Source organism: Urocampus carinirostris, chromosome 1, assembly GCF_059441175.1.
Source record: "Urocampus carinirostris isolate Australia breed hairy pipefish chromosome 1, RoL_Ucar_1.0, whole genome shotgun sequence".
Lineage (NCBI taxonomy): Eukaryota > Metazoa > Chordata > Actinopteri > Syngnathiformes > Syngnathidae > Urocampus > Urocampus carinirostris.
The window spans coordinates 49,304,645-49,326,860 of NC_142349.1; the positions used below are offsets into that span (position 1 = coordinate 49,304,645).

The following is a 22,216-nucleotide window of genomic DNA, read 5'->3' on the forward strand; positions in this document are numbered from 1 at the left end:
AGCATCCCTGAGCTGAGAACAATCGAGAACAATCGTAAATAACACGGGAGCTGCTGGAGTGGCTGCCATTCGTGACGGCGCCGGAAGAAAAGATTCAATTTGAATCATGTACAAACAAACAAACAATTGAATCATGTACAAACAAACAAACAAACAAAATATTCATGTTTCAATAAGTGGAGTGTTAATAAAATGGGGGGAAAATAATACTGATATAACCAGGTAAAACTAATTTTAAGTTACCTGTCCAAATGAATGTTGTGCCATCTCACCTTTCCCACTCTCTCTCCTCTCACCTTTCCCACTCATGACATATTGCAGATTTATTTAACCCCTTAATTTATTTTTCTTTTATTATGTGGAGGCGATCATTATAATTAATATGATGATGATGATAATAATAATAATAAATGGTAAATGGTCTGCATTTATATAGCGCTTTTCAAGTCAATGAAGACCTCCCAAAGCGCTTTACAATGTGCTTCACATGTACCCATTCACACTCACACACCAATAGCGGCCATGCAGCCATGCAAGGCACCGACCTGCTTATTGAGGGCATTAGGGATTCAGTGTCTTGCCCAAGGATACTTCGACATATAACACCGAGGAGCCAGGAATTAAACCTACGATCTCTTGATCCCAAGACGAGCGCTCTACCTCCTGAGCTAATGCCACCACAAATCAGATCATTTTAAAAATGTGCTTATGTCTCCACCAATGCTAAGACCTAACCTACGCTTTGTTGTTATTTCCTCTGTGAAACAATACAGAATGCATATTATTCAGGTGTCGCGTTCCTTATCTTTTATTGAATTTCAAAGCAGAGTGACAATTGAGCCAAGCATATTTTTAATCACAGCTACTTAAGTTTGTTTATGTTTGTGCTTCATAGCGAGTTGGTTTAGATGTAAAGATGTATTTACTCAACTGTTAAAATAAACATATTGTAAATCCATTTTTTCCATTGTTTGTAAAAAAAAATGTTGTGCTTTGAAAAGATCCCTCTTTATCCGTGATTATAATTTGTTGGGTAGGATTTAAAGGTAAATATTTGGCGCTGACATAGTTTACTGATCCGGCCCACTTGAGAACTATTCTGGATCTGGCGCTCCGACCAAGGTTGACATAGGGAACGTACAAAATGTGATTTAAGATCTTTGTGCGCCCCCTACAGGTCAACTGCGACCCCTTCACCGGAAACCGCGTGCCCTACGCACTTGCCCAATGTGATGCTAGTTTGGCTAGCTTCTGGATTATCATCACATTCTAAAGAAAAACACGACTATGTCTGACGAAGAAGGTTTCAGGATAAACAAAGATTTCGCAAAGCGGTATGACAAGTACCGGCAGAAGGAAGAACTGCAGAAGTGTAAGTGTGTTAATGTTAGCTAACGCTGGCTAAAGCATCAGTGCCATGTGCTAACGTGGAAAGAAGCTTACCACCCTCAAATTTCTCGAAGCTTTACGATTTTTCATTTGTATTTTGTGTGTTTCCGAGCAGTAAAGGATCGATTTGGAGACCGAGCAGTGTACGATGAAACAGATTCGTCCGAGTCCAGTTCAGACGACAGCGAAGTGGTTAGTATCGCGTTCCCTCTTCAGATGTGTTTATTTGTGCCTTCTGATTTGGGCAGAGCCCTAAAAATCGCCAAACATTAATTGATTAAGTGCAAAATAACGCTAAACAGCCTCGCAACTCATACAAAGGGAGTAGGCTAAAGCCGAAGCTTTTAAGTGCCTACCCTTATTCCACTTTCCCCCTGCAGGGAATACCTATTACGTATCAAAACAGTAGACACCATACCCCCGCAAAGACAAATTAGAATACGAATAAATGACATTTATTACTTTTAAAACAATATATCGAGTGTTAGATTAGGGAAATGGGTCACTGAGAATGTTGTCACTATCACTAGTTATCCAGGTATATTAAGTCAAGTCACATTTATTTATAAAGCCCTTAATCACAAAAAATGTCTCAAAGGACTGCCCAGGCTTACAATTACACCATTACCTGATCTTAAACCAACATTCGGGCAAGGGAAAACTCAAAACCTCAGCGTGAGGAAAAAAGAAACCTTGAGAAGGAGCCTCACAAGTGGTAATCCCCCTTCCAGGATAATCAGGGTGGAATAGATTTAGCATTGAGTTACAGTACACAAACAATAGTAAACATCACTAAAAGAGAAATCTAGGTAACATGTTGAAATTTGTCTGGAAAGTCTATGACAGCAACGACGCCCCCAGCCTGTAAACTAGTCCAGAAATTCCATGATGGCAAAGGACGCAGCTTCCCATCTCTGCCAGCTGGTCAATGTATGTTATTGAATCATCACATCATTTCTTTGATAATCACATTATTCATTTTAGTTGTTGTAAATGCACATCATATTTATCCTCATATATTAGTGAAGTATTTACTTGATGATCAGTGTACTTTCAAGCAATGGCTTTATCATATACCCTTGAAGACTCAGCAATGTCCTGCATTAATCTTGTGCATGTGGTGCGTGTTTTTTGCTTTGGAATGTGATGTATGATTTCTTAGTGTGCATGTACAACTTTCTCACCATAGGAGAGGGGATGAAACATTCTTGCAGGCCTTTTAGTGGGAGAATGCGTCTCCATTAATTGGTCCAGAGTGCACTCTTGATTTTATCATTATTTTGAAACTTTGTAATAAATGTCCTTATCTGCTTTGCTTCCCTCCAGCTCTATTTTTTTAAAGTCCGAATACTCTGTCTGGTCCCGTTAAAGAGTCATTGAAATTTCCTTCACCATCACGAGTGACTCCTATAACATAATAATACCAAAAGAAATTATATCTATTCATCCATTATCTGCACCGCTTATCCTCAGTAGGGTCGCGGTGAAGAAACTATATACAAATCTGTATTAGTGTATTTATCTAAAACTTGTATATGATTTTTTTTTTAATTGACGTAAATTAGTCACATTTTTAAAGTCGTCATATAAATTGTTCTTTAAACAAATACCCTTTCGAGTGGCACAACGGCTTTACTTGACTGAGTTTTCAATGTTGTGCAAGAATATTGGACCTTGAACTTATGGATTCCCCTGAGATGATGAGTGTCTGTTCTGTAAAGAAACAATTGTTAAATATTTGTGAGGAGGTGTTGCATACTAACTGTGTATACTAATAATATAGTTGATTGATGTAGGTTTGTGGAAATTCGCATCAATTTTTAAATTTTGTGTCATGGCAATTCAGGATTTGGATCCAGACGTGGAAAAAGACTTTTACAGGACGTTGTCACTTTTGAAGAAAAAAGACCCCAAGATATATGAAAAAGATGCAAAATTCTACTCAGAAGGTGATGAATTGAATTTTCAATTGTTGCATACATTGTTTTGACAATTGCCTTTACTCTGACTGAATGATTCATACTTTTTCAGAAAATCCTGACAGCGATGAGAAACCGTCAACTTCAAAGTCAAAAGCCAAGCCCATGTACTTGAAAGACTATGAACGGAAAGTGATACTGGAGAAAGAAGGGTATGTTACGTGATGAACTCTACCATTGCATTCCAGCTATATAGTTATTGTCTTTCTTTCTTTGTAAACAAAGTAAAATATTTATCGTTAAAGGAATCTGGTTTTATTTAACGCCTCACAGTACTATAAAAAACAATCGTGATATGATTAATAATCTAGATAAATGAACCATCATACAATTGTGCATTTTATTTTAAAACTCATAGGTCAAAAAAGTTGTATTTTCTTCACATAAGATGAGCCTCACCTAGTGGGAGCTGACATAATTCTCCGCCACCTTTCTGCCAAGGGTACCCCCAAAAACAAATAAAGGCTAATCCAAAAAAATATTAGAAATAGGGCGTTTTTGTCACTTTGAGTCTCCGTGGTTTCTAGTCTTGAGCTTTGTAGTACTCGTTTTTGGTTGCGAAACACAATACAGTGCATCCAGTGGTCAAATATTACACAGTGGCCCCTAAATGTACTGTATTGTTAATGTATTGTATTTGTCAATAAGCTATGCGTTTTAAGAAGTTTATAATGATAGGAGTTGCTCATGAGTGTTGCATGTGGTTTCCCCTTTTTTATGTACCTTTTTTTGATTAACAAATGTATTTCATTGTTAAGGAAATATGAGGACGAGGATAGTGATAGTGATGATGAAGAGGCAGCCAAAAGACGTCAAGTAGGTTTTGTCATGACTTTTGACTGCTGCAAAGCAATTCTAATAATTGTTCTTGTTTCTCAGAGGGCTTCTTCCCCCAGCTACATTCAGGAGCAGGAGCAGCTGAAAGAAAGGTATCAATTTATTTATAAATTTTTCGAAATAATCAGACCAAGCCTAGGCCACATGTAAATACCACTGAAAGTAGGATGCAACAGTTGCCATGAACGTTTATCCAAACTTTTTTTTTTTTTCCCAGTTTTCGAAAATTCGTCCAAGACAGCGATGGTGATGATGACGACATTACTAACGGCAGTGCGGAAGGAGATCTCCAGCTGTTGACTCGGAGGCTGAAAACGCAGGAAGAAAAGGTAAGCATGGAGAATGTGTCACGAGAAAAACATAAAAAAAAGTTGCCCTATATCCCCAGACACAATTTTTAACTTTGTAACTAAAATATATATACAAAACATACTCCTGCAATAGTTGTTCTTGAAATTAATAAAGAAAAAAGCTTTCCAAGTACCACCAGAATAAATAAAATGATGCAGTCGGATATACTTTATGTACTTGCATTTCCTTCTCATTGGAAAAAGACGAGGTGATTGTGTAATTGTAACCCGTGCAGTCCTTTGAGACATTTTGCGATTAAGGGCTATACGAATAAATGTCTGTGAAGTGGCCGCAAGAAGGCCGATGATACTGGTATTGCGTACCGTTGTGAGCATATATATTTTGAAGGAATGGTGTGTATTATAGATATTGTTCTGTTGTGTTGTGCAACCAACAACGAGTGCCTAAAGAACAAGTAAGAATACAAACTTTCTTTTCCTATTTTTTTTTTTTTTTTTTTTTGCTTAGCCTTTTTACAAGCTATTTTTTTCTTTTTTCGGGTATTTCTACCAGAAAGATGTCGGGAAATTATATAAATACACATGTCTTCTTCTACAAATATTCTTCAAAATGCATGTTTAATTTATAAATTATATACATATACTATATAAATTATAAAGAAACGTAAATTTCCCTTCGGGGATGAATAAAGTATCTATCTAGCTATCTAGATCATGTAGTTAAGCTTATTACTCAAATCAATATATATTTTCTTTTAATGAGAAGGGGTTTTTAGAGACTCGTTTTCGCACCGCTGCTTGATATCGGTACTCGCCCCTCTCTAGTTAATAAAACAGCACAAGCATAAACCTAATGCTTGAATAAAAAGATGAAAGCAGATTTACATACATTGAAAAGATAGTCAAGTCATGATTATTTGTATAGCCCTTAATCACATAGTCTCAAAGGGCTGCACAGACCACAGATTATTGCAAACCACAGACTATTATTACACCATCCCCTGATCTAAAACCTACATGAGGGCAAGGAAAAACTCAAAAACCTCAACATGAGGATAATGAAGAAACCTTGAGAAGGGACCGCACATGAGGTAATCCCCCTTCCAGGATGACCAGGCTGCAATGGATGTTGCAATAAAAAATACTACACAGCTATTGTCAACATAAAATATAGGTTATTCATATACTATAGAATAGAAGTGTGTTTTAAGCCTAGATTTTAACAGTTCCACTGAGATACATAAAACACATAATAAAATACAGGAAATGTCCCCCCAAAAATGCCTGGCTGGTGGATTGGAAGTTAAAATTGACCCTAGGAATGAATCAGTACATAATTGGCTGTTTCTCTCTGTGCTCTTATGGTTGGCAACTACTCCATGGTGTTCCCAGCCCAATACCCAAAGTCAACTGAGATGGGCTCCAGCACCCCCACAACCTCTTGAGTAGAAGCAGTTGGTAAATGAATGAATGAGTTATCTTATAAACAGGAAGGCAAATACCCTTGACACCAAATGGCTATTTTGACTTGATGTGCTGTTCAAAATGTTCACCACAGGTTGGTAAAATGGTCCACGGATGCATCCAGTCAGCAGAGCTGTCATCATTCATTTAATAATCTTTAAAAGAAGAAGGAAAAAAAAACTCCAAAACATCTCAACCTGTTGATGTGTTTATAGGACAAAGACGAGGCAGACTACATGGAGTGGCTCAAAGGACAGGCAGATTTGGATGCACCTGAGGAAGTAAAGGACATGGTGAGTAAATTGATTTTTTTGCTTTTTTTACGAACATTACTGATATACTGACCATGTATTGTGCATTATAGAGGACAACATCGCTTTGATATAAAGACATTTATTAAGTCTCAGTGGTCATTCGAGTATGAAAAAGATGCTCTGTAAAACAATGCAAACTATTATGTAAATTATTATGGGATGACGTCACGTCTTAGTATTTCAAAGCTGGCTTTCACTCGGGGGGAGTTTAATACGTTGTTCCAGTTGTTTCATGTTTTCGGTCCAAAATTTCATTTTGGTCCACCCCTGGTCTGTAAAATCTTAAAAGTCTGGAAAAAATATGCATTAAGGTACTGATAAAAATGAATATATGCGAGTTATATTGTTGTTTGAGTTGCTACTGCTAAATGTTATAGCACTTATTTTCATTGCACTATTGTTATAATTGCACTATGCCAGATTTTCCAAACACTCTTGTGTTTTATATGTAATATATATATATACTGGACTGTCTCAGAAAATTAGAATATTGTGATAAAGTTCTTTATTTTCTGTAATGCAATTAAAAAAACAAAAATGTCATACATTCTGGATTCATTACACATCAACTGAACTATTTCAAGCCTTTTATTATTTTAATATTGCTGAATTTGGCTTACAGCTTAAGAAAACTCAAAAATCCTATCTCAAAATATTAGAATATCATGAAAAAGTATACAAGTAGGCTATTCAACTAATCACCTGAATCATCTAATTAACTCGAAACACCTTGCGAGGGTTTCCTGAGCCTTAAAAACACTCAGCTTGGTTCAGTAAACTAAATCACTGCTGATCTGACTGCTGTCCAGAGGACCATCATTGATACCCTCCATCAGGAGGGTAAGACACAAAAAGAATTTTCTCAAAGAGCAGGCTGTTCACAGAGTGCAGTTTCAAAGCATATCCACAAAAAGTCTGTTGGAAGGGAAAAATGTGGCCGGAAACGCTGCACAACCAAGAGAGATGACCGCAGCCTTAACAAAATTGTGAAGAAGAGCCGCTTCCAGAATTTGAGGGAGCTTCAAAGACAGTGGGCTGAAGCTGGAGTCCAGGTATCAAAAGCCACAGTTCACAGACGTGTCCGGGAAATGGGCTACAATAGCCGTATTCCCATGGTCAAGCCACTTCTGAACTCAAGACAACGGAAGAAGCGTCTGACTTGGGCTATGGAGAAGAAGCACTGGACAGTTGCAGAGTGGTCCAAAGTCCTCTTTTCAGACGAAAGCAAGTTTTGCATTTCATTTGGAAGTCAAGGCGCCAGAGTCTGGAGAAAGGCTGGAGAAGAGCAAAATCCAAGTTGCTTGAAATCCAGTGTGAAGATCCCACAGTCAGCAATGGTTTGGGGAGCCATGTCAGCTGCTGGTGTTGGTCCACTGTGTTTCATCGAGTCCAGAGTAAATGCAACTGTGTACCAAGAGATTTTAGAGCACTACATGCTTCCATCTGCTGAAAAGCTCTATGGAGATGAGTATTTCATTTTCCAGCATGATCTGGCACCTGCCCACAGTGCCAAAACCACCAGTAACTGGTGCACTGACCATGGCATCACTGTCCTTGATTGGCCTGCTAATTCCCCTGACCTGAACCCCATCGAGAATTTGTGGGGTATAGTTAAGAAGAAGATGAAAGACACCAGACCTACAAATGCAAATGAGCTGAAGGCCGCTGTCGAAGCATCCTGGGCATCAATAACACCTCAGCAATGCCACAGGCTGATTGCCTCCATGCCACGCCGGATTGATGCAGTAATCCGTGCAAAAGGATTCCCGACCAAGTACTGAGTGCATCAATGGACATTTTCAAATGTTTGATTTAGTTTTGCTGTTATAAAATTATTTTTTTACTTGGTCTGAGGAAGTATTCTAATATTTTGAGATAGGATTTTTGAGTTTTTTTCAGCTGTAAGCCAAAATCAGCAATATTAAAATAATAAAAGGCTTGAAATAGTTCAGTTGATGTGTAATGAATCCAGAATGTATGACATTTTTGTTTTTTTAATTGCATTACAGAAAATAAAGAACTTTATCACAATATTCTAATTTTCTGAGACAGTCCAGTATATATATATATATATATATATATATATATATGCCTATTCATCCTGATAATCTCTATCTTTTTTCTCTTAAAAGTCTTTATATTACACCCTGGTGTTACATGTCTAATCTCGTTGCATACAATGTTTCATAACGATATTAATGACAATAAAAACAATTTTAATTCTAACCAGTTTGAGGGTAAAATAAAATGGATTGAAAATGTTGTGACAGAAATACCTACGAGACTACTGGAATGACCCGGAACTGGATGCGAAAGAACGGTTCCTCCGAGACTATGTCCTGAACAAAGGCTACAAAGATGATGATGACGATGACAATGACAGGTAGTCTGATTTTATGGGAAATCACAAATTCATACTTAAGTGCATTTTTTTTTCAGATGAGATATTTTTTTTAACATTAAAAAATTCAATAATGATTATTTTTTATTTGGACTCTTTTCTTTTAGAACTTTTCATGTTTTATTTCAATCTCCATTTCTAGCCATCTAGCTTGCATGTGATCTCTATATCAAACTATCTAGCTGTTATTTCTGCTGATATGTATTTAATTTCTCTCACACTTGTATTTTTTTTTTAATGAATGTACTGTATTTTCTGGACTATACGGCACACCCCAAAAACCCAAATTGGACAGAAATTTGAATGTGTGCTATATAATCAAGACAATACTTTTGCAATTATCCCGAAGCCCATATGCATGACAATGGTGGCAACGCGGACCGAACTGGATAACAATGGTAATGGCACCGAATCCTATCCACCAGGCAGGCAGGGCATGGGTGGTTGTTTACAATGAAACTATAATATATGCTACAGTAATTAAACCCAGATCACGGCGTAAAGAGCACTGGAGTTTATCCTCTAGACCACAAGGGATGACCGATGATGTTTTAAGTCTTATCTAATTATCACACTAGTTTTAGTCACAGTACCAGATATGTTGGAGCATGGATCGTCATCACTGAATGTTGAAAGGGACACAACAGACTAAACAATAACGAAAACATGTCTGGAGAAAATGGGGATTCTCAAACGTTCATTACATAATCGTGAATGTTTATTGGAAACATTCTTACCGCATCGGAAAATGTCCACTAATGTTTTGTGTCGTGTTTGTTTCATCTTAAAAAACAAATTTTGAAAACTGTTTTCTTCCCCTCATCCTTTTCCATTTCTGACCTCTTTGACAAAGCTCCTCGGGAGTCACTAAGGCACCGGGTTCCCTCAGGTTCTTGAAATCCTCTAAAAAGTTTTTTCAAAGTCAGGAAAATTCTTGAATTTTGGGTTAAGTGATTGTAATGCTTGAAATTGGTGCCACTGCCATGTGTCTTAGCAGTCTGATTCTAAAGACTACAAAATAAATTAAGTAATGTTTTTTAAAAAGTGCGTAAAAATTAGTCCGACTCGCCTGTTCTGGTGGCTTGTGATAATGGCATTGTCATGTGAAGCGTCACCTCCACCTACTGGTCATATTTTAGAAAACCGTCCCTCTGTCTCGGCTTACTGAGAAGAGCTGGCTCTTTTGGCTCCCAAACAGCCTCTAGATTTAAAAATAATAATAATTATGATAATTGATCAATAATGATAAAACATGTTGCACCAATTTTTTTATAATTAGTAATTTCATTTTCTTTGCAGGTGATCCCTGAAAACACATTAAATATCAATTAGAATATTCACAGATCTACAAATACGTTTTGTAAAATCCAAAACAATTTTTGCTTTTACATATTGAACATATTTAAAGACACACAACACAAAATCCTTTAAAATGTTAAACATTAAAATACAAATTAAAAATATTAACTCTTTAGTGATATGAATTCTATTTTAACCAATTTAGACACGGAGTCTCTGAAAAACATGCACCAAATATAAATTGAAATAGAACCAAAAGCAAAAGATCATCATTCTCTAATATTGCAAGATTGAATGCACTGCTTCAGGGCAATCAATATAATTAAAATGAGCCCAAATTTGGCTTAATTTTCTGCTTTTTATACATACAGTACTTTCTTATGTCTTATATTACATTCAACATTTACTAACTGGAAACAGCTGGCAGGTATTGACTGGCCAAGCAGAATGCGGCTTTGGGAGTCGCTGAGGCAAAAACGCGGGCATTGGAGGAGTTTTGCGAGACCATGGAAGGAGACTTCCGAACAGCTTTGAGGAAATTCTGATCCACTATCCGGCACCTTAGGGTGGGGAAAGTGGTGTGCCATCAACATTGTGTGAAGTTGATGTATCACAAAAGACTCTTTTGGGGGTGCGCCATATAATGTTGTGCCCTTTGTAGTCTAAATTATACACTTTTTTATTTGGAAAGGTCGTTCTGTCCTCCATACCTTGCTGGATGTTTTAGGAACTATAAACTGAAATTGTGTTTGAATTATATAGCACACGCCAACTGTTTTTTTAGGATCCCAACGTACGAGGAGGTGGTCCAAGAAGACGTGGATGATTCCGAAGAGGAAGGCAAGGTTTTCTTGGAGAAGCAGCAGATCTTTGAGAGAACATACAACTTCAGGTTCGAGGAGCCCGACTCTCATCTAATCAAGGCTTATCCTCGCAAAATTGCCACTTCAGTGCGCACCAATGATGACAGCAGAAAGCGCAAAAGGCAGGAAGTGAAAGAAAGAAAACAAATAGTAAGTACAAGATGATTTACACAGAAGCCACTCATTTTCTCAATTTAAAACCGGTCACTCTCCATGCCAAAACAAAAGAAGGACCCTGAATTCTTTTTTGAATTGTACTTAAAAATATGGATTAACTCCAAGCTTAGGTGTAGTTTCTTTTAATTTTGTTTCAACCTTAATTAAGGCAGGTCGAAAAACTAATCTGAAGGGTTTGGTGGGCCTTTTTTCTCTGCCAGTATTTATTTCAGCGAGTTAAGAATCAACATAGGAAAAGATTAAAAAAAAAAAATAAGAGTGCGTGAATATGAAAGATCAGCCTGTTTTAAGCACAGTTATTAAAAGTACTTGAATATTATTACAAATTCTGCAAAAAGGTAACAAGTTGACAACTGCTAAATAACCACGTCAAACTCCATTTATTGTAAAAGTTGGCACCGAAGACAACACAAAATAAAAATAAACAATAACTGGAATTGTGAAAAAGTCCACGTTAGTGACGAGGGAATTTTCGGGGTAGCAAGTCCTCCTCTCCAACTCTCGATCTGATCCAGCTGGTCGATGCAGAAGGATCCTTAGTGTTAGCATGCATCATGTCTAAATTCTATATAATAATATACATACACACATGCAAAATAAATGATGCATTTTGTGTTTTCTTGGGTTGTTTTTTTTCCCATTTATTTAAAAAGTTAAATACTAAAAAGATAATGATATGCAATAAAACACACTTTCAGCAGAGGCAAATTGTTGACCGCACAATTTAGCAAATCTAATTGTCCGTTCCTTTTACAACTCTGATAGGAAAAACAGCAAAAACGGGAGCAGCTGAAACAACTGAAGAACCTGAAGCGGAACGAGATCATGGAGAAGCTGAAGACTCTTCAGGCACTGACGGGCAACGAGCAGCTGGCTTTTAGTCAGGCTGATCTCGAAGGAGACTTTGATCCACAACATCATGACCAACTCATGCAGGTGACTGCACCCAACCACACATGAAGGCACATTGTCTCAATTCACATCGACAGTTTCCTATTTTAGTGACACAAACACTGAAGTTTTTTTTAAAGAATGTCTGTTCTGTGTTTGACCTCATTCTGACCCATCAAAAGTGTTGTACCACAAGGGATAATGGCCTCTTGTTGGTTCCTATGGAGGACCAATCCTGCCATATATAGAAAAAAATGTAGAAAAAAAATACCTACATTTATTTAGCATATAGGTGAAATAAATACATAGATGAATCATGTAATACCTAAAATATGACATAAATGCAATTCATTCATATATTTATCTATTTTGTGATTTACAGTGAAGAAAATAAGTATTTGAACACCCTGCTATTTTGCGCCCACTTACAAATCATGGAGGGTTCTGAAATTTTCATTGTAGGTGCATGTCCACTTAGAGAGAGATCAACTAAAAAGAAAAATCCAGAACTCACGATGCATGATTTTTTTTAACTATTTGTGTGATCCAGGTGCAAATAAATATTTGACACCTGTGTATCATATATAAGATTTTAACTTGTAACATGGCGAAGACCAAAGAGCTGTCCAAAAACACCAGAGACCAAATTGTACAACACCACTTGGCTGGAAAGGGCTAAGGAGCAATTGCCTAGCAGCTTGGTGAAAATGGAAGAAGCTAAACAGGACGGTCAATCTGGTCTCAATGATTCTAAGAAAGGTGAGGAATCAGCCCGGAACTACACGGCAAGAGTTTGTCAATGACCTTTAAAGAGCTGGAGACCAAAATAGAACTTTTTGGTCCTAATTCCACTAAGCGTTTTTGGAGGAAAAAGAATGAAGAGTACAATCCGAAGAACACCATTCCTACTCTGAAGCATTGAGGTGGTAGCATCATGCTCTGGGGGGTGGTTTTCTGCACTTGGGACAGGACGAGTGCACTGCATTAAAGAGAGGATGACTGGGGACGTGTATTGTGAGATTTTGGGGAACAACCTCCTTCCCTCAGTCAGAGCATCGTGACACAAAAACGCCCCGAACCACACAGCCAGGAAAACCAAGAAGTGGCTCCGTAAGAAGTATAATCAAGGTTCTAGCATGGCCCAGCCAGTCTCCAGACCTGAAGCCAAATGAAAACCTTTGGAGGAAGCTCAAACTACGTGTTTTTCAGCAACAGTCCAGAAACCTTACTGATCTAGTGAAGATCTGTGCGGAGGAGAGTGCCAAGATCCCTCCTGCATTGTGTGCAAACCTGGTGAAAGACTACAGGAAACGTTTGGCCTCTGTAATAGCAAACAAAGGCTACTGTACCCAATATTCATTCATTTTCTCAGGTGTTCAAATCCTAAATATTCTTCACTGTATTTCTATAATTTTTTTGTCATGTATTTTATCCTGTATTTTGTTATGTATTTTTTTTTTTTTTGATATGCAGTTTGTCATGTGTTTTTGTCCCAACTAAATGTTGTTCAAATGATAGGGGATGGTCAAACTGGCTGAGCTTTTCGTCATTAAGTTGATCGAGGAGTGTACCCATCTTCTGCAATGCCTTTCTTCACTGATGAACCAGCCATTGCAGTACAAAGCAAATCTCCGCTCCTTCTCCATTTAATGATGCCAACAACCCTCGCTTTTCTACTGAAGCGGGGTGCGGGATTATTGTTTGCAATATTAGGCACAGGCGTAGGTTTGGGGTTGCCATTGGTGGGGCCCAAATCTTGGAAAAAAAACAAGTCTACCATAAAATTTCAAAACGGCATAGTCAATACATTTGTCGGTGAGTCAGTCCTTAGGCGGAGAATGCGATTTAAAGCCCCTCAGTGCAGCTGGTCGATCAATCTTGTTTTTTAAATGATTGCATAATATTAGTGGGGGGAAAGCAATGATTGCATGATATTTGTGATGACACGTCACCTTCGTCCATGTCAAATCTATGCATTTGTTCCGTACGTTAAAAATGAAAAAACAAAACCTCTTAAAAGCTGCTTATCAGCGTGATTGGGGTATGATATCCTTATGTGACAGCTTAATTTATGTGGATCCATGCTCTCCGCTGCCAAGATTTTTAGGCACAGTAAGCACACCAGTCTGTTCCTCGTCCATAGTCGCACTTTGTCATATTTCCTTGACTTTCATTGTACAGTATGAAATCAAGCCGTTTATTTTGGATCGCATTTTTACATCAACATAAGAATCTTTGCCGACATGAACCCCCCGCTCACGATGTCTAACACAAATCAAGATCTCCAAAGTCATACTGTTAATGTGTATAATATCCCAATCGCAAATAATTACGGGTAAAAAAAAAATTGGGGATAAGAAGCAAAAAAATCTGAACGTAATCTGTAATACTGAAATAAAAATGATAAATTAAAACGTTGACTTAGCTTCCTGAAAAAGACCTCAATTATCTCCTTATGTCTGTTCCTCTCCACCGCTCTTCTTATCCTTGTTAAATATCTTATATTTTTCATAGTGTAAATTTGAGGGTCTGTTACACATCACACTGTGCCATGCTCATTGCAAACAAATTCTTCGCCACCGAGTGCAAACTCTGCCACTAAGAGCGCCACTGCTCACTAATTTAGGTCGGACTTTGACGGAGCCTTGCCAATAGGGGCACGCCCCACTATTTAAAGAGCGCTGATCTAGTTAGACTCAACTTAATAAGATGCAACTATGTAGTCATCGTTTTGCGCTAACTCATTAAAACGCACATGCAGCCCATGTTAAGATCTCGGTTGGATTTCCCAACGCTGTATTTGTCTTTGCAGAAATTCTTTGGAGATAATTACTATGAAGAGCAAGAAGGCGAGAAGCCTCAGTTTGAGGACGACGATATCTTTGATGGTAAAGTCTTCGATTTTGTCACTTAATCAGAGTAGTCTACCTTTAAAAGTGCCAAGTCGAGAATCTGTTTGATCATTGAGTCGTTTCAATTTGCCGTTTCTAACATCTCTAAGAGTCAATTCGGCAATTAAGATGATGTCGGTTCTCGTGGAAATGTGCAACTATGATTCTCAGTTTGTATCCTGGAATTGAATTTGAAGAAAAGAGTTATTATTACTCAAAGTGGTGATGAGATGGAACATTAATAATTGCTTGAATGGCTTTATAAATGTATAATAACTTTGACGGGACTATGTGTGAAACAGAGCATTGGAACTGGGACACGTGGACAGGAGAAAATGAAGAAGAGTCATTTGAAGGAGAGGGGGGCTATGACGCCTCTGAGCCACACTGCGATGACCACGATTTCAATGTAAGTCCAGTGTTTCCTACATATAAAGTTTCTTGCCTGCCGCAAGTGTCTAATTGCTCTCGCCAGAGTTTCATAAACTTTTATTGTCAAAAATACATACTAATATTTTTGAATTTATATGTAAATTTGAAGTTAATCAAAATGAAATAAAATATCTCATTATATTAAAGATGTTTTTTGTTCTTTACAACCTATCGATATTTGTTGATTGGTTGTATGCATGTTTTTGCGGAAAAATAAATGATTGCAGACACCATGGTATGAATTTGTGCTATGTATCTGACAATCAGCCCGTCTCCCTTACTAATGTGCGCACCGAGGTCTTCATCAGTGCAACAACAAAGGCAGTAGGAAATATAAGTATCAACTATTATTTTTTTTTACACATAACAAATTAAAAGTAATTTATAAGATACCAGCCAATCAAAAATCATATATATTGAAATATTTTCAGATGTACAAAAAACAAATCAATTTTAGGTTTTTACACATTGGACAGATTTAAAGTAAAAAAAAAAAAAAACTTAAAATAACTTAAAAATAACTAGTGATATAAACTATATAACGCAAAGGAAAACTATTCGCAATTCAAATTGAACCAATTTAGACATCGAACCTCTGAAAAATATGCAAAAAATACAAATGAAAATGTGTTGCACAAAAAAGATAATAACACGAGTGTCTAAAGAAGATTAGCTTTTAGAAAGTTCCCCAGCTTTAAGGGACTGACACTAAAAGACAATGCACTGTACCTTGGAGCCATCAATATGACTAAATTATATCCAAATATGGCTGCTTTTGCGTTAACTCGTTTCTTTTTTAATATTCAGTATTTTCTTTGTTTTTCCCCTCGGCCAAAACCCCCAGAGACCAAACTCAGTTCACTTGGGGGCCTCTGGAGCTGGGGTCCAGGTGAAACTGGACAAAATCGGGATTTCCAAAAGAAACAGTTCGATACAAAAATTCCACTGTTCTCAAATATATTTTATGAAATTTGCTACACAAATTGAGGTTTAAAAAAATACATTTAGAATTAATGTGAAACGATAATGTAAATCTTGTATTAATTAATACTTAATTTGCATGGGCTTTACTTACATTAAAGGGATGATGCGTATTATTTGACCTGATGTCGCTTTGTTGTGTAGTGCAAGAAAGATTACAAACGTTGGAGACTCAAAAGTGACCGAAGTTTACCATTTTACATCCCGGTTTTTTTGCCCAGCCTTTTTGAGGTCTTTGGGTACCAAAAACTCATATTGTTGGGATATCATATAATGTAATGGTGTGTTTAATTGCTGTTAAAAATGTCGGGAAAAAAATTGTTAAAATGTCATATTGTCAGATATAACGAAATTGTGAATATGCTTAATTGCTGTTAAAATTGTCGAGAAATATTGTTCGAACCTTACATTGTTTATATGCTGTTCATAGTGTCAATAAAATTGTTCGAACCAAAAAAAAAAACAGCCGTAGCAGAAAGATGGCTGACAATGAGAACCTGTTATGTAAAATAAATGCAAATTTCTCGATAAACAAGTATCTTTTTTTTAAAAAAATGCACCTTTCTATGTCAGTTTGTGATTTCTTTCTAAATCAATATTGTTTTTTTTTTTTTTTTTTTTTTTTAAATGCGTTCTTTTATCTACCACTAGAAGGTGCTAACTAATCCCACTGCCCTTTTAAACTCTCATATTAAGGTAGGGGCCCCAATGTCCACGATTAGCCACTGGTTGAGACCCTAGCCTTAGACTGTCTACCCACTGGGGTCTTTGAAAATTCTATGGGAACTACTGAAGTCCAGTAAGGCCTCACTTTGCAAGTTGCCAAAACGTTTGACTCCTAAGGTCCACTGTTTATAGTGACTGCATTGCTAGACCTCAGCTAAGCAATCCAATTCTCTAGTATTTGCACATTAAAAAATTGTGAATGCTTTTCTTGTTGAAACAGATGGATGCGGACTACGACCCCAGTCAGCACATCCCTTCGAAAAAGAAAAAGAAAATGAAGAAGGCTGACTTGCCTCAAATGGGCAAGAAGAAAAAGAAGTCTCACTTTGCAGAAGTGATCACGAAAAGCAAGCCGGTGTTTGATCCTAGTAGGCGTCAACCTTTTGAGCGCTGCATGCCATCTGCTCATTTCCGACGCTGCATTTTTTTCCTGACTGGATTTTTGTAATTGCAGAGCAAAAGAGCTTCGAGCAGTACCTGGATGAATACTATAAACTGGACTACGAAGACATTATTGACGACCTCCCTTGCAGGTTTCGCTACCGGCAGGTTCTGCCCAATGACTTCGGTCTGTCCACAGATGAGGTACGCTCACAAACATTTCTCCAGTTAAGTTGATAAGGCTAGGTTCACACCGCAGGAAAATCAGATTTTTTTTGCACAAACGCGACCTGAATCTGCTCTGTTAAAGAACAGCTCATATCTGTTTTTTTTTTTTAAACCAGGCCTAGGCCGCTTTCCTATGGGTCCTATATCAGATACATATCTGATCTGTTCCGACTTCTGTGTGACCATTCGAGACGCGTTCATGTTATAGAAAGGTGGCAGTTGTCACTATTCTGCCTTCAACCGAGCGTGAAGGAGCCGACAGATCAACAACCGCGGAGGACAAAACCACGGAGTGTTATGAATTCAAACATTCTAGGAAGATGAACAGTTGTTTATTTTGTAACTCGCGGATAAGCCAAGATCGCATTGCGTACAACTGGATTTACTACTTGAGGGTTGCTTGACATCACTGCTGTTAACAGTGGTGCTCATTGATAAAGCGATAGTATCCTTTAGTGCAGGGGTCTCCAACATGGTGCCCCCCAAAGGACAGCCGAGATGCCCGCTGACCTGTTTTGCAAATAGCTCACCAGTGCTGGGTCATTGTGATTTTCATAGTATGCTGATATGAGAATAAAGGCTATATTTTTATTGGTTGACTGTTTTCACTAAACCCTATTTTCGATGACCTGGTAATAACATTCTAACGACATAGTAATAACATAAAATATTTTAGAAACTCCAGGGAAAAAATGTCAGTTTATGGGCTCCATGAACAAAATATTTAATCAAGTATTGATAAATATTTTTAAGCAATTACTTTTCTAAGCAATTTATTTCTGTATTAATCACATTTATTTATTCATCTTTTTATTGATTTTGTTTTACAGAAAATACAACAGACTGAAATCCAATTTGTAGGTTTTATAGAGCAAATGAGAAAAAAGTTGTATTTTTTTAGCTAGCTATCTGGCTGCCATTTTTGCTTGGTAGCTAGCTATCTTCCTACTTTGTTAGCTATCTACCTAGCCTTTTACATTTTTTAGCATCCTATCCAGCTAACATTTGACCTTTTTTGCTTGTTATCAAGCTTTGTTTTTAGTGTTTTATCTGGAAATTGAGATGGCTTATTACTCTTTTAGCTAGATATCTACCTCCCTTTTAGTTTATTATCTGTTTACCTTTCTAGCTATCTATATAGCTACCTTTACGCTATTTAGCAAGCCATCTAGCTAAGTTGCTATTTTAGAAATGTATATCAAACAGGGTGCCTTTTGCGCTAATTAGTAACAAAAAGTGACTCTCACCTTGAAAGAGGTTGACGACCCCTTCTTTAGTGGTAGATAACAATATTTACATTCACTCACACCACACGGAGACCATTCAATGGGGGGAAGCTTGGTTTTTGATTTAATTAATATTTGGGGGGACAATGCTCCACCGTTAAAATCCTTGAGTACTTCCGCAAACACGAGCGCATTTCGTGTGACGTCACGTGTCCTCTGAGCATCCGGGACACCTATGTGACGATCACACAGGCGATAACGTCGCATTTTGTTGGAACTGTGAATGATCTCACAAAAACTTCGTATTTAATCCAGAAAAATTGGAATTGCGCATTAAGCTCGGCAGTGTGAGCCTAGCCAAGAATGCCGACTTTCTTGTTTGGCATCGCTTTTACTTTAATAAAAAACTTACTGTACAGTGGTACCTCTTCATATGAGCTTAATTCTTTCCATGATTGTGCTCTTACCTCGACTTGCGAGTGTAACGGGCCGAATAATTAAAAACTAAATGCTCCGTTCCCATTCTCCCAAAAGCATCCACGTGAACCCTAAAGACCAGACCTAACGCAATAACTGGAATGAGCCAATGCTGGCGGTGAGCAGTCACGAGCAGAAGCTGTCTTCAATGGTAGACTCTGGGAATGCTCATGACCCAGATTTTCCGTCGTATGCGGAGCCAGATTTTTCTTGCAAATCGAACTCTAAATACCGAAATTCTCGTGTTTGGAAGTTCTCATATAAAATAGTGCCACTGTAGATTATTGTGATGAACTGCGGTGATGAGCCAACTAAATGACCTGGTATTGTCTCCTTTTGGGGAGAGCTCTGACCAGGAAATGACTGTAACCATTAATCTTCTCTCTGAGCAGACAGTAGCATGCGTAACTTTGTCAACACTCACAATTTCTAATTTCACTTTATAATTGAACCTTGTAATATTTACAGATCTTGAGTGCTGATGATAGGGAGCTTAATCGATGGTGCTCTCTGAAGAAGACCTGCATGTTCAGGTACTGTCTGATCACAATGGCCTCGCGTTTGGGACTGTAGTGATTAATGTATGATGATCATTTTCTCCCCTCGCCCCCAGGTCGGACCATGAAGAGAAGAATGATTTGAAGAACTTCAAATTAAAATCTCAGAATCAGAAGAAGAAAAAAGAGATCCTGACTTCGGTGTATTCTGAGTAAGTTGATCACATTGCTCTTTTTGTACCCTTTTTACTAAGGATGATCATTTGTTCAACCCCCTTCTCCTTTGAATCACCAGAGAGAATAATGAGGAGGGCCCTACGAAAGCCATTATGGGAAAGAAGCGACGCGATCGGGTGAAAAACGCTCAAAGCCACGCAAGAGAAGCCGAGGACAGTGGCGTGGCTTCTATGATGGACACGTCGGACGAGACTGCCCGAGCTCTGCAGCAAATTGGATCTGACGATGAGGAGCCGGACGAGGAGTTCCTTAAGAAAAAGATCAAAATAGAAGAGAAACCTCTGCAAGTTTCTACGAACGAGGAAGCTCAGGTGAAAGACAAGGCCAAGACCAAGACCAAATGTGCCAAAATGAAGCACAAACAATTAGGTCGACACAGAAAACAAGCGTCAACAGGGGTTACAATTGGAGGGCAGGAATTTAGTAGACACAGACTGAAAGCGTACGGTTTCAATCCTAAGAGACTTTACTTCAGACAACTTGGAAGGCAAAGACGGAAAGATCGAGAGAAGGAAGAGAAGCTGAAGAAAAAAAACAAAAAAATCACTAATTAAGAGGAATAGCAGACATGGTCCAAATGTGTTAGCGTGCAAAAAACACATTTTAACCATTAAATGAGCGATGTGTTATTGAATACAATTTTCAAATTCTGTTCTTATGTGTTTAAAATATCATAATCTCAACAAATGATCTGGAGTTTGATTTGGAGGCAACTGGTTGTTGCGGAGCTGTAGCCGCACGATTTTTAATAAAAAGGTAAACATTCACTGCCACAATTTTTGTGTATTTTATTCCAATTTTTATTTCTAGCAACCTTTAAACTGGGAGATTAATTTCTTTCTTTTGTTCAGTACAGGCATTTAATGTTTCTGTTACTAATGACCAGAGTTAGTTTAAAACTGTGTTTCTCTTTTTTTTTGAGGGGAGTTCCCGAGAACAAAACATGAACAACCAGTTTTGTAAACATTGGTTGTCATCTGTTTGTTCTTAACAATACTTTACACTTAAGTTGCTTCACATAAAAAGACGCACCTTGCCCCGTTTTCCATGGACCCCTTTTTCAGCCTTTGTCATCACAGAATCAGCACAGGATTTGTGCACATATTTGACTCAAAACAGGTGTAGGAGTAAGTTTGAAAAGAGCAAGAAAATACTTCTATGTTAAGTTATATCTCCAGAGTTACAATTTACAAAAACAACATACCCAGGTGTTGCGGGAAAAACTTTAAGTAACACAATTTTGTTTATTTCCAAGAGGAAACTGGACTTTTGAAAAGCAATGTAGGAGCTGGTGCCTGTAGGCCATTAAAACAACTGACTAGACCTAGGACATCATTAGTAATGTCCTATTGGCAGTGTCAATTTATCCATCCATCTATTATCTGCACCGCTTATCCTCAGTAGGGGTGCTGGAGCCCATCCCAGCTATCTTCGGGCAGTGGGCAGGAGACATCCTGAACCGGTTGCCAGCCAGTCGCAAGGCACACAGGGACGACAACTCACTCGCTCATTCTCACTGAGGGACAATTTGGATCCGTCAATTAACCTAACATACACGTTTTGGGGAATGTGGGAGGAAACCGGAGTGCCCGGAGGAAACTCACGCAAGCACGGGGAGAACATGCAAACTCCACACAGGCGGTTCGAACTCATGACCTCAGAACTGTGCCACACAGGTGCTAACCACAGGAATCAAATGGACCAAACCATTTCAAAGCAGGAGCATTGTTCATATTGTTTTGTTTTCCTTTTTTTTCTAAATCTAGCGTTTTTAGTCATATTTAAAGCATTTGTCCGTAACTTCAAAATATTTTATATAATATAGGCATTAATAATACATTACTGTTGAAGGTGGTGGATGTGTTGCAAAATATTCACCTGCTCACGCAATCGGTAAAATCTTCATTGCAGCCTCTGTCATACTGCTTGTTTTGCGCACGCAAGCACGAGACTCTCTTAGATACACTCGAATATTTTGGGGGTTTTGGGTTTGCATCTGAACTGAATTCCATTTCTTACTTTCACCGTTTTCATCTTAGAATAAAAGTAAACCTCAAGCACGTGCGTGAAATAACTCTCTTCCCCCCATCCCCACGGCCTCCGTTCATATGGTATACTTAGATATTGAGTCATTTCTATGAGTTCATTTAAATGGCATATATTTTTATTTAGCAGCACCTAGACGGAGTGGTTAGCACGTCTGTGGTATAGTTCT

General features: G+C 37.9%; 1 protein-coding gene and 1 non-coding gene across 2 annotated transcripts; both read left to right on the forward strand.

Moving 5' to 3' along the window:
- Nucleotides 1-1,182: 1,182 nt before the first annotated feature.
- Nucleotides 1,183-20,777, forward strand: kri1 (KRI1 homolog). Its single transcript, XM_088343329.1, has 18 exons — nucleotides 1,183-1,372; nucleotides 1,505-1,581; nucleotides 3,236-3,338; nucleotides 3,421-3,520; nucleotides 4,127-4,184; nucleotides 4,248-4,297; nucleotides 4,423-4,534; nucleotides 6,196-6,273; nucleotides 8,565-8,677; nucleotides 10,779-11,007; nucleotides 11,800-11,970; nucleotides 14,738-14,813; nucleotides 15,119-15,225; nucleotides 17,176-17,323; nucleotides 17,410-17,540; nucleotides 19,736-19,800; nucleotides 19,881-19,976; nucleotides 20,060-20,777. The coding sequence occupies exons 1-18, from the start codon at nucleotides 1,288-1,290 to the stop codon at nucleotides 20,553-20,555; spliced, it is 2,295 nt and encodes a 764-aa protein (XP_088199455.1). The 5' UTR covers nucleotides 1,183-1,287; the 3' UTR covers nucleotides 20,556-20,777.
- On the forward strand, nucleotides 19,562-19,659 carry LOC148375009 (Z30 small nucleolar RNA). The gene has a single exon (XR_015849099.1). It is a non-coding gene; the product is annotated as a Z30 small nucleolar RNA (small nucleolar RNA).
- Nucleotides 20,778-22,216: the final 1,439 nt, after the last annotated feature.

What these genes read in the sequence shown, in the direction of transcription:
- kri1 (XM_088343329.1), top strand. Translation starts at nt 1,288, where the DNA reads ATGTCTGACGAAGAAGGTTTCAGGATAAACAAAGATTTCGCAAAGCGG. An exon ending in TGAAAACGCAGGAAGAAAAG is followed by an intron (nt 4,535 to 6,195) that starts GTAAGCATGGAG and finishes ATGTGTTTATAG; the next exon opens with GACAAAGACGAGGCAGACTA. An exon ending in GATGACGATGACAATGACAG is followed by an intron (nt 8,678 to 10,778) that starts GTAGTCTGATTT and finishes CTGTTTTTTTAG; the next exon opens with GATCCCAACGTACGAGGAGG.